Here is a 15,534-nt window from a genome sequence, read left to right as displayed (position 1 = left end):
TCTGAATTTCTTGCTATCCCAAGGTCTAAACTACTGAGATCTTTATGATGCTCGTTACATGTACAAAGCACTGTCTGAACATTAATCAATCGTCAGCAACATATTTGCAAGCCAGGAAGCACCCGTCATCCCGATATTATAGAGGGAGTCTAGCACAGAGAGGCCAAGTGACTTGCTGAGGACCATACCAGTTAATGACAGAGGTGAAAAACGGCATCCAAACTATAAGCAAGAAGCCCCATTTGAGAGAGGGGTAAACTGAGACGGTGACGTGTTTTTCCCCAGGCCTCAGAGAAACAATGGCAGAGCTGGAAAGAGCCTGCAGGAATCCTGACACTTAGTCCCTTGTACCACTACCATGCATGCTAAGGTTCTTAAAAAAAAGCAAAACAAAACAAAAAAAACCACACCACCTTGAAGGGATGAATGTTCTAGGAAGCTAGGGAGGAAGAGGTACCATCACATGGGCTATGAAACAGAGTCGACACTCGATATAGCACATACGTCTCCGGTCGAGCAAGCTGCAGATCAGTTACAGCACAGGAATTGCCAACTGTATACAGAAAAATGGGTTGCCGGTGGAACTGAACTTTATGGGATCAACGTACAAGTCAATCCTTTATTAAAAGAACCCTTCCCATGAGCAGGGAGGATAGGGGGACAATCTAGCAGGCCTAGAGAGCTGGGTCTTCTGAGGTCCAGTTTATGAGGTTACAAGACAAGGCCTTCCTGTGGCGAGAAGGAAATGCACCATCTAGAGTAAAGGGGCAGTCAGGAGATTGTGGACCATTCTGAGTGAGTAGCTGGCAGAAGTCAGAAGAGCCAGACTAACCCGGCTCACCTCTGAGTCACAGGGACAAGCAGATGAGCAAAGGTGGAGACAAGGGGTGAAGGTCACCAGCAGAAAGCGAGACAGGACGTGGAACCATGCTGAGAACCTTATTTGCATAGCCAAGCACATCCTGGGAAACACAGCGGCATGCCTCATCAGGGGATTTTTAACGTACATCTTACTAGGAGAGGGTGAAGCCCATGACAACATCACTATCTGGCTTGGAGACGCTGGCTTACAAAATATGGAAGGAGCAATAGGAACAAGCTCCTGTGGTCAGCTTTCAATAAACCTCATTCAAAATCAACCCCCGTCATGGGAGCTGCAGCTCATGCCAGGTCTTTGCTTATTTTGCCAGAGATCACTAACTCCTGGGGAGGGTACCAGTAGCAGCAGCATAAGCGGGCCAGGGCAAGGCAGCGTCTCACAATCACAATCAGGTTATGGCCTAAGCTGGGACTAAAAACATATCCTTTGCAAAAAATGCATCTGACTCCCCACCATCTCTGTGCAATGTGGTGAAGGGCAGAGGGGAGGATGCCAAAGGTCAGTGGAGATGTAAAATCACAAACGATGTAGGCAACACAGCTACATACGGAGAATGTGTTACATTAAACCAACAAACATTCTAGTGTGATTTATCCACCGTTAGTGCTCTGTTTTCGAAAGTGTGGTTAAAGAAAAAGACCACGTCTGTTCTTGGTGTAAGTTATTGCATTCAAGTAGGGCCAAGTTCCTACATGACGGCGTTTCAGAAGACAAATTCATACCAAAAAAGCAGGACAGAGGACAGTACAGGCTGAACTTCTATGCTCTGGGACTCGCTGGTCCGGCAACGTCTGTGGTTCAGCAGGACCATAGCTGTTGCTGGACTGGAGAGCCCCTGGACCAGAGGTTGAGAGGGGTTAGGAGTGGAGCCGGTCTGGTGGGCTGGCAGCCTGTAGGGCCAGTCTCCTGCCAATAAGGAGCCTATTCAGCAATGGGAAGAGAGTCCCAGGAGCAGAGCCCTAGGAGCGGCTGCTGTCCTGCTTGGGGACAGGTGGCTGGAAGCAGAGCCCCAGGTGTGGGGCCAGCAGTCTATGGGTCCAGGTGGCTGGGAGTAGAGCCCCGAGAGTGGGGTCAGCAAAGCCCGGCAGGTGGCCTGGGGCAGCAGCCAGGAAGGGAGCCCCAGGAGAGCTGGAGGCCTGACTCCCCCAGGTCCGACAAACTCCCTTGTTTGGGACTGCTCAGGAACGGAGGGTGCTGGACCACGGAGGTCCCACCTGTAGTAGAATCTCAGCATCAGTAAAATCACTAGTGGCTAATCTGCTTGAAGAGTAAAACGAACTCCTTTAGGTAAGATCCAGAGCATTTCATTGTCCAAACCGATCAGGGGTCCTTCTCAACCGATGGATTATCAAGTACTGACAGCAAGCCGAACACAGAGTATCCTAGGTCTGAAAACACACCAGACAGCACACCTCCGCCTAGCGATGGTATCCCTATGCAGCAGGGCCTCACACTTCAAAAAGATTTAATTAAAAATATTCCTTTGTTTTCCTCTGAGTTAGGAAGAAGAGCGAGGACGAGGCTAGTCAATTACAATGGAAAAAGGCAGCACAGAGACAGATTTTGCTGGACAGTGGCAAATAAAAGCTTCTTTGGGACGTGCAAGTCACTCTACCTGCAGGCTTAGGTGAAACGATGCATCAGCCTCTGTACAGATAAAAAATCATCAAGTGCACACCCAGCAAACAAGGCCGAGTTTGGCCGCAGGGGCGCACAAGCCCCCTTTCCCTTGAACGGCGCAAAAGCAGGATACAACATGAATGCCAGAGCACGAGAGACTGAATTCTGATTGGGATGTGGAGCCCAGGGCGCGAGTCTGACTCGCATCCTGGGAAAGGCGCAGGCCTCGGAATCAGATGTTAATCCCCCCCAGCTTTCCCCGCGGGTTGTCTAAACAGAAGTTAAAAGCCCTGTCGGACGTTAGACACGGAGTGCTGACACGCAGGACCCCGCGCGCCCTTGCCAACATTCCCCTTTCGGTGGAACGCGGCGTAACACCCCGGCTATGAGCCGTATCAATCATGGAGGATGACATCCACGTCCGTGCTGAGAGCTAGCACACGGCCTATGGGCCCCTGAGGTCCCCGAAAGTCCTTCACCCTGAGCGCACTGAACAGTTGCTCCATTTACCCAGGCAGTTACCGCTATATTGCTAACTGGATCACTGTGGAGTTGGACCAACAGGTCTCCTGCTCTTAGAGCTCAAGATCAGCTCTCTCTTTAAAGCCTGACTCCAAGTGCTCTGAATTCCGGTGTGCCTGGGTCATTTGACTGAGAGATTCCTGAGACATGATCTCCACACGCTCCCCCTTCTCCTCCGCACCCCACGCTGCCGCCAATGGTTTTCTGGATTTCACCAAACTACTGTTGCGCTCAGACAGGTATCAAACCAGACCTGAGATCACCCCCCAAGGTCTCTACTGCACGAAGGTTACAGCACAGAGAGTGCGCCGCCCACTCGCCAGAACTCAGCTCCCCTTATAGGCACACACCTAAGGCCTGTGAACGGCTGGCTTGCACTGAGTATGCAGACAGGAGCCGCTAGGCTCTGTAGGCTGTCTCTGGGGATGTCTCGCCCCAGGTGGGTAAATTGAGGCACTAAGCGCTTGTCATTGGACCCTGACTCACCCAGCCAGCGTCTCACTAAGGGCTGAAACCGGGGATGATCTAAAGGTGCAATGCCCAATGCAGCCTTTTACGTTGTTTTTTAAACTTTTGGGGAAAAAAATAGGCATGTGGATGCCAGCTGGGAGGGGTGGGGGATCAAGGGTTGGACGAGTGGGAGGGGGACATGGCTATGACTGGCAGGAGGGAGACCAGGAGCAGGGGCATCTGTCAGCCCCACATTCCCCCCTCCTCTCTTGGGGAGTTCCAGTCCCTCTCTCACTTTCATGCATGTGCTGGGATCTGGAGGTGGGTGCCACCTGTCTCTAGAGGAGGGTCTGGCCTTCCTTCTTTACCCCTGCGCATGAGCTAGAATAAAAGGGTCTTGCCTCTCTCTCTGCTCTGCCATCTGTGTGCCCCGTCCCTATATAGTAGTATGTCCCCTCACCCTTCTCCAGAAAATTTCTTCCACTATTTGATCTGAGGAAGTGGGTCTGGCCCACGAAAGCTCATCACCTAATAAACCATCTTGTTAGTCTTTAAAGTGCTACATAGTCCTGTGTTTTGTTTCAGCTACACCAGACTAACACGGCTACATTTCTATCACCCTTCTTCATATGATCTGGGATCTGTGGGGCCCTGTCTCTCTGGGGGTGTCTGACTGCCTATCAATCCCCCATTGTGGAATTTGGGGGGCCTTGTCCTGCAAGAGGGGGTCAGAGCCCTTATCCATGTGAGCGAGGATCGGGGGGGCTGCCGCTTTCCTCTGAAGGGGCCTGAGTCCTGCATGCGACTCAGCAGCTGGGGAAGCCAAGAACAGGCAAGTTGTAAGCAGGCACCGCGAACACACTGCTGCGAATGCAGTGAGGAGCTAAGAACCAGCATGCTTGATGCACATCGCCAATTTCTCAAGCACTGGGGAGGGAGGAGAGGAACACCCCCTCATAGGAACAGTGCAGTGCACACCTCCGAGTGATTTGTTTCAGGCTCATTCGCCTCCAGGGGGCATTCTCAATTCAGTTGAGACCAAGACTTGGAGAGGAAGGGGCCACACATACCTCCCATAGCCTCCTGTCCTTTCAGGATTGTCCTGTGTGCGACGGGAGGGGGGCGAATCTGGATACAACAGATGATTAATTTCATCCAATATCATGGCAGAGTGCCAGCTGGGCTAGTTAAGTTTGAAAAGATTTTTCTGTTTCAAGTGCTCTAAAATCCACATGCTGGATTGGTCTGACATTGAGTGTCTTGTGGGATTGATTGCAAGGTAGAATTAGTGACCCAAATTTTGGCCCAGGTGGCCAATGTGTTGCGGAGATACCCCTAGAAAAATAATTCCAGCATTTCATAAAGCTTGTAGATTCTAAGCAACTTTGGCATTGGAAATGGGTCAGAAAAGGGCAACAAAAATAATTGGGGTCTGGAATGGATCCCATATGAAAAGAGATTAAAAAGACTGAATTTTCAGTTTAGAAAAGAGGAGACTGAGGGAGGAGGGATGTGATAGAAGTCTATAAAATCATGACTGGTGTGGAGAAAGCGAACAAAGAAAAGTTCTTTGCTTGTTCCCATGACATAAGTACTAGGGGTCACTACATGAAGTTAATAGCTAGCAGGTTTAAAACAAACCAAAGGAAGTTTTTCTTCATGCAGCGCACAGTCAACCTGTGGAACTCCTTGCCAGAGGATGGTGTGACGACCAGCACTTTAACAGGGTTCAAAAAAGAATTAGATAGATTCATGGAAGACAGGCCCATCAATACATATTAGCCAAAATGGGTAGGAATGGTGTCCCTAGCCTCTGTCAGAGACTGGGAATGGCTGACAGGGGAGGGATCACTTGAGGATTCCGGGTTCTGTTCACTGCCTCTGGGGCATCTGGCTTTGGCCGCTGTGGGCAGACAGGACACTGGGCTGGATGGACCTTTGGTCTGACCCAGTCCGGCCATTCTTATGTTCTTATAACCTCTGAAACTACCTTATAACTACCCTGAGGAGAAAGCTGAGAATGAACTGTTAACGTGTGGGGAAAACCAATCTGTGTCAAGGGTGTTTTTGTGGGTGGGTGGTTGGTTGGGTTTTTTGGGAAATATAATCGGAGTAGAGCAGCTAATTCAGAAAGTGCTCAACCTATTCTGAAAAGGAAACGTGTCACGTATGTGAATGCTCACTGGGTGGGGCAGGGTGATGGGGTGGACGAGTCGGTGAGAAGACGGGTGGAGGTAGGGTCTGCAGAGAGGAATGGGGCTATTTTGGGGATGGAGATAAATGAGAGTCCTAGGGAAAGGGAAAGTGGCAGAGAGCTCAGGTAAGGGGGAAACGGTGGGATTTAGGGGGAGCAGGAGAAGAGGAGGGACACAAATGGGTGGGGTGGCAGGGAAAGCTGCAGATGTATAGGTAGAGGCCTGTGACCCCTCAGCCTTCTCCTCCGTGTGTGCTGGGAAATGGGGTATGCTGTCCCTCTTGAAATCGCTGTGCCCCTCTGCACGGGAGCTGGGACGGATGCAAATGTAACCATCTGAAACGAATGACTGAGCGGGGGTTGGTCCTGCTTTGGGCAAGGGGATGGATTAGATGGCCTCCTGAGGGCTTTCCAGCCCCGATCATCCATGACGGTGTGAACTGTTACAGTCCATGTCACTGCGGAGTGGCGTGTGTCAGTGGGGCGGCTGGCCAGAGTATCAGCAGTCCAGTTTGGAAGGGGTGAGCTGGCTGGAGCTAGGGGGATGGGGCCCAGCTGGGGTTGGCTCGTGTAGATAAGAGGCCAGGCTTGGTGTGCGTATGCAGCAGCGCCAGGCAGGAGACAGAAAGGACCAACTGCTCAGGTCGGAACGGCTTTTACAGAACTCTTTCATGGCCTAATGCAACGGGAAGGCGACCAGAAGCTGAAAATGTTCGTGTGCTCATAGGGGTGCTACACGTTGCGGGAGGTGGCGGGACGCGGACATGGGGAGAGTGACACTTGTTTTCTCTCTCCTGTTTAAAGTTACTGTGACAACCCTGTTATAAAACAGTCAAGATCCTGTGACACAGACTGTGTAGGAGATCTCTCTCCCTGGGCCTGTTAGCGGCCACACAGTGCTAATTCAAAGCATGGTCATTATCCCCATACCACAAAACATACAGGAGGGTGGAAGACCATTGAGGAGTCCCGTAGCTACCATGTGGCTTAACGGGGAAACCACCGCTGTTGGCTATGCCACAGGCCTCCAGAGTGGCCTTGAGCAAGTCACTTCCTGTGCCTCAGTTTATCACCTGTTTAAAATGGGGATCTACTGATGAAAAGGGCTATCTAAATGCTAGCTTTTTTGTAATTGCCTAGCTACAGTGTATGTCAGTGGAACTCGAACAATAACTGCCTAAATGATCACTAACTCTGACATCACTTATTTTCTCTTAAAAAAAACCTAGCAAATTCATTGACAAAAGCCTTTGTTGAGACTGTGCAAAAGCTGCCCGGTTGCATTTTGGGCCCTTCCAGAGAGTCAAGTTCAAACCATGGAAAACAAAGAAATACAGAGTTAAGGTGTACTTAACTGTGATGACCCAATATGCCCATAGCGCACTCACATTCTGCCTTTGCAGCTAGTGCATCTCCCGCAGATAACGGAGCATATGACAACAGCAGCGCAGGCAAACACCTTCTCTGCCAAGCAAACCTTGTTGTTAGGTGAACTGTTCTGAATTAGAGCTTGTTCTACACTCAGACTCGGAATCTGAAGAGGTCGGGGAATTTATGAAGGTCTTTGAGACACCGGGTATGTGAGTTAGGGATGTTAAAATCAGGGTTATTTTTACGACTAGTCGATAGAATTTGTATCGACTATAGTTGATCGGGGAAGGCAGCTGGCTCAGTCCCAGCTCGCGCCGGGACCAAACCCCCCTGCAATTTAAAAGGCAGTAGTAGCTAGGGGGAGGCCGCCCAGCTTTTACTGCCTTTTAAACTGCAGCGCTGCAGTGGGGTATGGTCCTGGCGCAAGCCAGGCCGTCTGCCCAGCTGGCAGCAGCCTCTGTCCACGGGAGGGCCCAGCTCCCAGCCACTATGGTTGGGGGTGCTTTGCAGCAGAAGCCCATCTGCAGAGGGTCCCAGAGGAGAGAGGCTGCTGCTGGAACAGCCTCTGCCTGCAAGTAGCCTGGACCCACCATGGGTAGATTTGATCTGACACAGAGGCAGCAGGAGGGAAGGGGGGAATGCTAGTAGTCAACTCGACTACCTGATAACCCTAGGCTTATCGGGTAGTCGATTAGTCAACTACTCTAGTGTGAGTGGTCCTCAGAAAGCCAAATTCCCTGTGTTTTGTAATTACAAAACAGCAACAGTCACCCATCAAGCAACAGAAACCACTACTACGGGAAAACAAGTACTAATGAAAAACTATATAAACACTCCATCTCCATGGTGCTTGTATAATGGAGATGCAGTATTAAAACCAGTGCTTTTCCATGTCTGGGGCCAAAATTCAAGTCCACCTGTACGAGTCTTGCAGTCTCTACCTCTCTCTCCTTGTTGCTTGTCAGTAGCCCACCGAAAGATTTTTTTCAAGGAGGGATTTTTTTTGGGTCCCTATCATTTTGAAGGGGCAATTTCAATTCAGAGGGGGGCACAAATGAAGTCAAGACTTGTACTTCTACCACTTCCCTTCCTCAAAACTCAGATGACCAGGTCCAAAGCCGCTGTTGCTTGGTAGGTGGTAGTAGATGTACACTGTCAATTGTAGGATGCGTGTGAAGGGTTTCACGACCCCAAGGTTTGTCTAGGGGCTGCAAATCATGTACTCGGGCACCCTGTCAGGAGCGTTTTACCTGCTTTGAGGAACAATGGGCATAACAGCAGGTGGCAGCAGGCAATACTGTACATCTCGATCTGCAAAGAGGTTAACCGGGCAGCAAGCGACAAGCGGCTGCACGTCAGGCTGGGATCGGTCGCTTCCAGGAGGCTGTGCCTTTCATAGGGTGACGGCATGCCACGCGTGTGTCTCTTGTGAGCTGCATGAAGCGAACATTCGTGCAATGGAAAAGTTTACAGATGGAATAGCCACCTTCCCACTGGAGCACCTTCACAGAAAGGTGGCTCCTGAATAGGCAGGGCAGACTTAATAGCCATTCAGAGCGAACTCTGAGAAAAGCAAATCCCAAGAAGATCCCGGGAGTAAGCAGTCAGAAGAGGGCGCAAGCTTCCTACCGGTCACTTTATCAAGACAGAAGAGCAACAAAGTGCCAGCTGACTTCAGTAACAGATGGCTGCCTGCACTGATCTGTCTTGCCTGCCCACTGAACTTCTTTCCAACAGAATTATGGAGTTCATGCAAGGCTGACCAAGGCCCCGCGCAGCCCTTTTTGTACTCACAGCGTCATGGCTGGCGTGCTTCCTGCTCACAGATAATCACGCATGTATACATCCGATTTTATACTAGGTACACTTAGCTTTAGGGAAAGCGAACAGAGAGCTGGGTGGTTGCTGACATTTTACTTCTCACCCCCATCCCCAGTTATTATATTTCCCTACCAATGTGCATTAATTGGTGCAGCGATATGAAAATGAACGTATTCACTTTTTCTTCCCATTTTCACCTTTTCCCTTCCCTCCAAGTAAGGTGTAAGGTTTGTTCCTTTAATTACAGGGTTTCTCCCTTCAATGTTCTTTCTGTATTTCTTCTTGACCCATCAAGGCCTCATGGTGCAAAGAGCCTCCATCCGGCATAGGCTCATGTATCTCTGAGTACTGAGCTGCAGAGGGCACGGGACACGATAGCACAAGGGGAGCAGATCCTGCTTCTGCAGGACATTAGCCTGTTGATCTGGTTAGCTGGGGACCCGTACCTCCATTTATCGCAGACTGGGGATTGCAGCACACTACCAGGTCAGCCTATGGGATACCTGTGAAAGATAGAAGGCCTGCACACACTATTTGTACTTTGTTGAAAGAACAGTAAAAATTAGTTTTTGAAAAAAACCCAACATACGGCTCAAAGTTGACACAAAGGAACAAAACCACAACATTACTTACTTTGGCCACACAATTTTCAGCCTTCATAGCAGTGCTTGCTAGACATACTGTTTCTTGGTTTAAGCACAGTCTGGCACAGCTGTTATAGGTCTGTGGAAAGAGAAAAAAAATTCTCAGAGGCACACAATTTGCTGCAAGGCATCCGACTTTTGGTGCAAGATACTCTAACAACTCAGCGAAGCCATTCTACTACATTTCTGAATCATTTCTCTCTCCTAAACAAAAGAGGAAAACAAGGTGAAATGGAGTTTCAAATCCCATTCAAACTAGTTTATAAAATAAATCGATACAGGGTGCATGTGGGATAAAACATCCCTTTCCCCCATCTTGCCTGGATATATTCTTATTTAAGTAGAAGCTTAAAGTACAGGAATGCAGAACAGCCTGGATCATCCAGCTCTCCTTACAAGTCACAACACTGATATCTGTTGAGAATGGCCAAGGGTTAGCGTATGGACAGAATTCAGCAGTTTCTAATCCTGGATCCAAAAGAAGAAATGGATGGGTGGGAGAGAACACAATTCCTTCCAAATGGCTCTGTGGAGTAACCAACTAGGTCTTTCAGCAGTGGGTGGGACAGACTAGAGTGACTAGATTCAAACTAGGACAAAGTCACAAGCAAACAACCTTGCAGACATTTGCCCACGTCATAAACCCACCACTTTGTCATGTTTAGCACTTCCTACTCAGGAGAGGGGTCAGAATGAATAAATACATTATAAATCATGGTTTAGATGCACTGACCTAACTGTCAGGAGGAAATCTGGACAGTACTTTTTCGCTCTATGCACTACTCCAGCCAGAATCTCATTGTATAAGCATCAGCATTTACTAATTTCAGTCTGGAACTTGAGAGGGAGAAGAAAAAAAAGGGACATGCACATGCTTTGTTTCCCCATTTTTCACGACTGAGCTTTTTTTTTTTTTTTTAAACTCACCTGGTTTTCCATTGTTTTCAGTTGCATTTGTAGTGTTTTATACGTGCATCTCTTCCACTCTGATTTCCCCCCATTTTACAAATCCATTATTATATATGGCAACACACAATAGACTGTATTACTAGGCAATTCATAAATTAAGTGCTAGGTACATAATTAAAAGACCCTATCTAAATGGCCCTATCTAAACAGACAACTCCTCCCCATCCCCAAATTTAGTTCCCATTTGTAAATAGGAACGCATGAGAGAGAGATTAAATAATTTGCCCAGGATGCAAAAGGAAGTTGGTGGCAGAATCAGGATTTGAACCCAGCTCCTTAGTCGTGGTGTAATCCCCTCACTTCCAAGCAAAGTACACAAACCTGCTGAACAAGCGTCCTTTTCAAAACCCAGCCTTATAATAATGTTTTACCCCATAACCACCTCATAACTACGGGGACAGGAAAGAATGGATTGAATACAAAAATCAGCAACACTCCATGTTGAGTCCACAGAGAAGAATCTAAAAACTAGAACTGCTCAGCAGGAAGGGAGACCTCCATTATAACCACAGAGAACCCCTAGTGGGCATGACCATGTATAAATAAAGGACACTTATTCCAGAGCATTGCAAACTCCCATTATTTTTATTCACATAGGAGAGACAGGGAAACACCAGAATTTCCAGTCCAAGTGACTCCCTGTGGTTTTGGATAACAGTCAACAAATTTCCCTGGATCTCAGCTTGTCCATCTATAAAATGGGAATATCACTATGTACCTCACAGCGCTGTTAGCACGGTACTTTGACAGCATAAATCTCTATATCAGTGCTAAATTATAAAACAGCCATATAATTCCTCACTTTTAAAAACCAACTCCTCTCGCAGACGAGCTGCTTGTCATCCCAGGCTGCTGCCTCTGATACAGAGGCAGCAGTGGAGGGTAGTGGCAGCCCCTGTCTGGGGAGGGTCTGTGCTCCCAGACCCATCGCAAGCCGGAACTGAACCAGGCTGCCTTCATGCCTCGCTCCTAATACGCTTTAAATGCAGAGCCGCAGCGGGGATAGGTCCCAGACCCACCGCAAGCCAGGACTGAGCCGGCCTGCTGGCCAACCTGCTAAAATATTTACTGGCAAGTGGGGGAGGGGGGAAATGTGTGTAGTCTATAGTATTAACCGATACGCTGTTGCTTATTGGTTAATAGACCACACTATTACATCCCTAGTGTTGTGTGAAGAAAAACTCCCTTTTGTTTGTTTTAAACCTGCTACCTATTAATTTCACTTGGTGACCCCTAGTTCTTATGCTATGGAAACAAGTAAATAACTTTTCCTCATTCACTTTTCTCCATACCTGTCATGATTTTATAGACCTCAATCATCTCTCCCCTGAGTCTCCTCTTTTTTAAGCTAAGTCCAGTCTTTTTAACCTCTCTTCATATTGCACTCATTCCAAACCCCTAATCAGTTTTGTTTCCCTTTTCTGAACCATTACCAATGCCAAGATACCGTTTTTTGAGATGAGGCGACCACATCTGTACGCAGCATTCAAGACGTGGGCGTACCATGGACTCAACAAGGTCATTCAAGGTCAAGGACTTAACAAGGCACATTCAACTAGGTCTCAGGCTAAAACTTCATGGGTGATCTAGGTATTCTTTTAAATCAATGTAAAAAGTTGAAGACACTGAATCATTAGCAATTGAGGCACTTACACCGAGTTTATGAACACACCATATGACGTTCATTTTCCTTTCATTTATGTACTACCAAGGCCAAAGTTCTGGGTTTCAGCTGAAAGACGAGACTATCTCAAATTGAGAGACTCTGGCTCCCTTCAGTGTTTGAGGTGCTTGGCCAATCTGCTACTGCTCCAGGAAAGACCCTCAAAGCCATCTCTTGAAAGATAAAATTCTGTCAGCTCACCTTTCAAATGGGACCCTGGTAAGACTCTTTTCTAGCTCGACCCCACCCTGTTCAAGTCTCCCCTCATTTCTTGTCATGAGGTTTCTTTGCAGAGGAAGCGCTTGGAAATGGTAGCCTAGTTCTACGCCAGAGGCATATAGCTTTGCGTTGGAGTGCTTTAATATGTTTTTATATTGCATATAAAACATGCAAACATAAACCAGTTTGCTGAAAGCTACCCTCTTTGTGAAAGCCGGCTGTAATTCTGAACAAGTTTTCAATTTTCACACTGCTGCTAGGGTAAAACATTTTAAAGAGTTTAATTTTTACAGTGGCTTTACTGACATGGGATTATCTAACAAAGTAATGGCTAATCAATAGAGGGTTTAGTTGTCAGGTGAAACATATAACATACTAAAAGGGATTGATTGCCAGACTCTTCCTTATTTACTAGGAGGTATATATTTAAAATGACACAAACTTGTTACCAAGCCGCATTCTTTTAACCTTGCAAAAGCCGTTTGAGAAAAACGTTAAGCAGCCCTATAGCAAAACAAGCTCTAATGAAAAAAAAAGTCTACAATGATATGGCAGCATCAAATCATGTCAGGAGCAGGAATGTGATGCAGAAAAGGAGAACCACAGCGCTGCCTTCATTCTTAGCCAAGGGCTTAAAATGCCACACGGATGCTAGACCATAGTTCACTAAACAGATCTAATCTCACTCCACGTGGATTTTAGATTAGATTTTTCTAATGCGTATGTGACTGGGTCTGATAGACTTCTGCCTTTTTAAAAAGAGAGCATGACCCCTGCACTCCTTGCAGACACAAGACTGCCACTGATGTCAATGGAGCTTTGGATGAGTGAGGAATGCCAGACTGAGTACGGAATGCCAAGTGGATTTGTGTTCAGAAGGATTTCAACCAGGGGAAAAGTCATTTCTTTGGCCATTTATCCAGAGAATCCCCAAGACTCTGAATAAAACACCACTTTTTAATAGACACTGCAGCTCAGAAGTTCAATTTTTTTCACTAGTTTACAATTACGTGATTGATCAGAGAAAGCGAACGCTAATAAAAACCCAACAAAACCCGTAGCCTTCCTCCAAATCATTTCCCGAGCAGATTATTAAACTGCTTCTTTTCAAACAAGTCCTTTTGTAGCTAAACACAAATTACCAAACAGGTTTTTAAAAAGGGGAGTTATTAGACTCTGAAGGATTGCGCAGACGTGGGAAGTTCTATAAACAAATCACTCCAGAAGATTTGCAGAGATCACTTTCATCTCACTTACAGGGTCTTAGGAGACCTGCATTAATTATCCTTAAGGCCTTTCACATGGACTATCTAAAATAAATGAAAATTTATTTATTTATTTCAAATGAGGCACTCCGCCTGAAAGTATTAAATAAGGTCTACAAATTTAAAAGCATTTTTATGAATAGGTAATTAAAGAAACAGAAGACTAAAATTAAGTCAAGCTGCAAAACATTACCCAGAATCCACTGTGAGGGGTTTTGCTCTTTTCTTTTAAAAGCACATTTAAGACTACATTTTTGCTACCAAATGCCCACGATGATGGGCGAGCAGGGTCTGCTGTGGGAAGTCACAAGACAAAATACAGAATAGCCAAACAAAAAACTAGAATATTTACAAGATTGTCCCTAAAGTGTCATTTGTCATATTGCAATTACACCTTGCCTACTGCAAAGCCCGAGTCCTTAATAATGCCACTAGAGGGAAGTGTCTCAACACACGGTAGACAGGGAATGGGTTTTCTTGAGCAATTACCATAACAAAGCTCATGTGGCTGCATGTACCTTCTAATTACTCACTACAATTAAAATGACTAACCCATAACAAACAGCAAACAAACAACCAACCCCCATCCTGTCTGTTCTCAGAATCGTCATTAAATCTTACATTGGTTTCCTCATCTATCAAGCGGAGGGGAAAGGGTATGGCACAATGTGCAAGTACCACAGGACTATTCAACGGAGTAAAAGCATTTAACAAAAACAAAGAGCAAGGAAAACGGGATGTCTTATGGAAAAAAAAAAAAAGAAAAAGAAAAGAAGTGCCGTGGTATTTAGCCATCTGGTAGCTGTTTGAAAACAAACTGCTCTCAAAAGAGCAGAAATGCAGTACATCCCCTCTGAGGTCACTGGCTTATGAATGAGACTTTTTTAAAGAAATCCAAACTCATGTTGGGCTGCTGCTACTTTCATTTCCTCTTGGCCAGCTGTGCAAAGATAACCCCATGCCCATTCCAACCACAGCAGGTTATTCCAAGCAGGATGGCTCTCTGGGCAGGGCTTTTCCATGCCATTGTTCAACATTCCTCAGTTTAAATCCTTCGTTTTACCAGGCTCGTCGTCGTTAAGGGAAGATGGCAGCCAAGCGATTTTTCTTTCCATTGACCATTTGTGACATTTCGCCAGCAGCGCGCAAGGTGTTGAAAACCTGGCAGCTGTTACCTCCTGGGATGAAGCTCCTTTTTTATCCTCCCATGACAGTTTAACTCAACGGGTCAGCACCTTTAAAGACGGCAAAGTATCGCTGAAGTGGATGGAGGCTTGAATTACTGTTCCCTCCCCAATCAATGTAAGCCCTCACTGCAGGTGAAACACTTCATCTATAGAGGTGCATGGGGGAGGAAAATGTAATGCCCTGAGCCAGATGGTTTTTATCTTGTTTTTTAAAGAAGAAAGGAACAAGCTAACAAGGGGACAGCTACTTTGTTAGCTTCTTGGCCTCTCTCATGGCTTTGGATCCCCAGGGTTCCAGCCACACAAGAGAGAGAATACAGCAAAATGTAAACACTTAAAGAAATACAACTAGGGGGCTGGCAACATGCTGCTTTCAAAGAGCTGAGAGAGTCCTGCTCAGAGCTTTATTTATCACTGCCCACGTTCTTTGGATGGTAGGTGGACACAAACACAAAGGGCAGGGGGAGTAGGCAACACTTGCAATTGACTCAATTACGGAGAAATGCAGAAATTCAGCAAGGCTGACAGCTCCTATTAGCGCTAATGCTGGAAGAATCAAGTGGCGTCGATGCAACAATTACATTTTAACTTGGACTTCGGCACAAGCGAGGTCGTCCCCAGCACTTTATAACGCTTAGCGCAAATGAAAGGCACACAGTCATTTTAGTTTTGCAACCATTACGGGAGGAAAGAAAGCAACGTTACACACGATCAAGTATTTCTACTGCT

At 46.8% G+C, this 15,534-nt stretch overlaps 1 protein-coding gene across 12 annotated transcripts in view; it reads right to left on the bottom strand.

The window, feature by feature from the left end:
- BTRC (beta-transducin repeat containing E3 ubiquitin protein ligase) overlaps positions 1-15,534 on the bottom strand; it is a 172,875-nt gene that overhangs the window by 69,384 nt on the left and 87,957 nt on the right. For all 12 annotated transcript variants that reach the window (XM_075935605.1, XM_075935603.1, XM_075935608.1 and 9 more), the window contains one exon: positions 9,492-9,581. In XM_075935605.1, the coding sequence (XP_075791720.1) occupies positions 9,492-9,581 (90 nt within the window). The remainder of the gene's footprint in view (positions 1-9,491; positions 9,582-15,534) is intronic.

This window comes from Pelodiscus sinensis, chromosome 8, assembly GCF_049634645.1.
Source record: "Pelodiscus sinensis isolate JC-2024 chromosome 8, ASM4963464v1, whole genome shotgun sequence".
Classification (NCBI taxonomy): domain Eukaryota; kingdom Metazoa; phylum Chordata; order Testudines; family Trionychidae; genus Pelodiscus; species Pelodiscus sinensis.
This window is presented reverse-complemented; position numbering and strand designations above follow the sequence as displayed.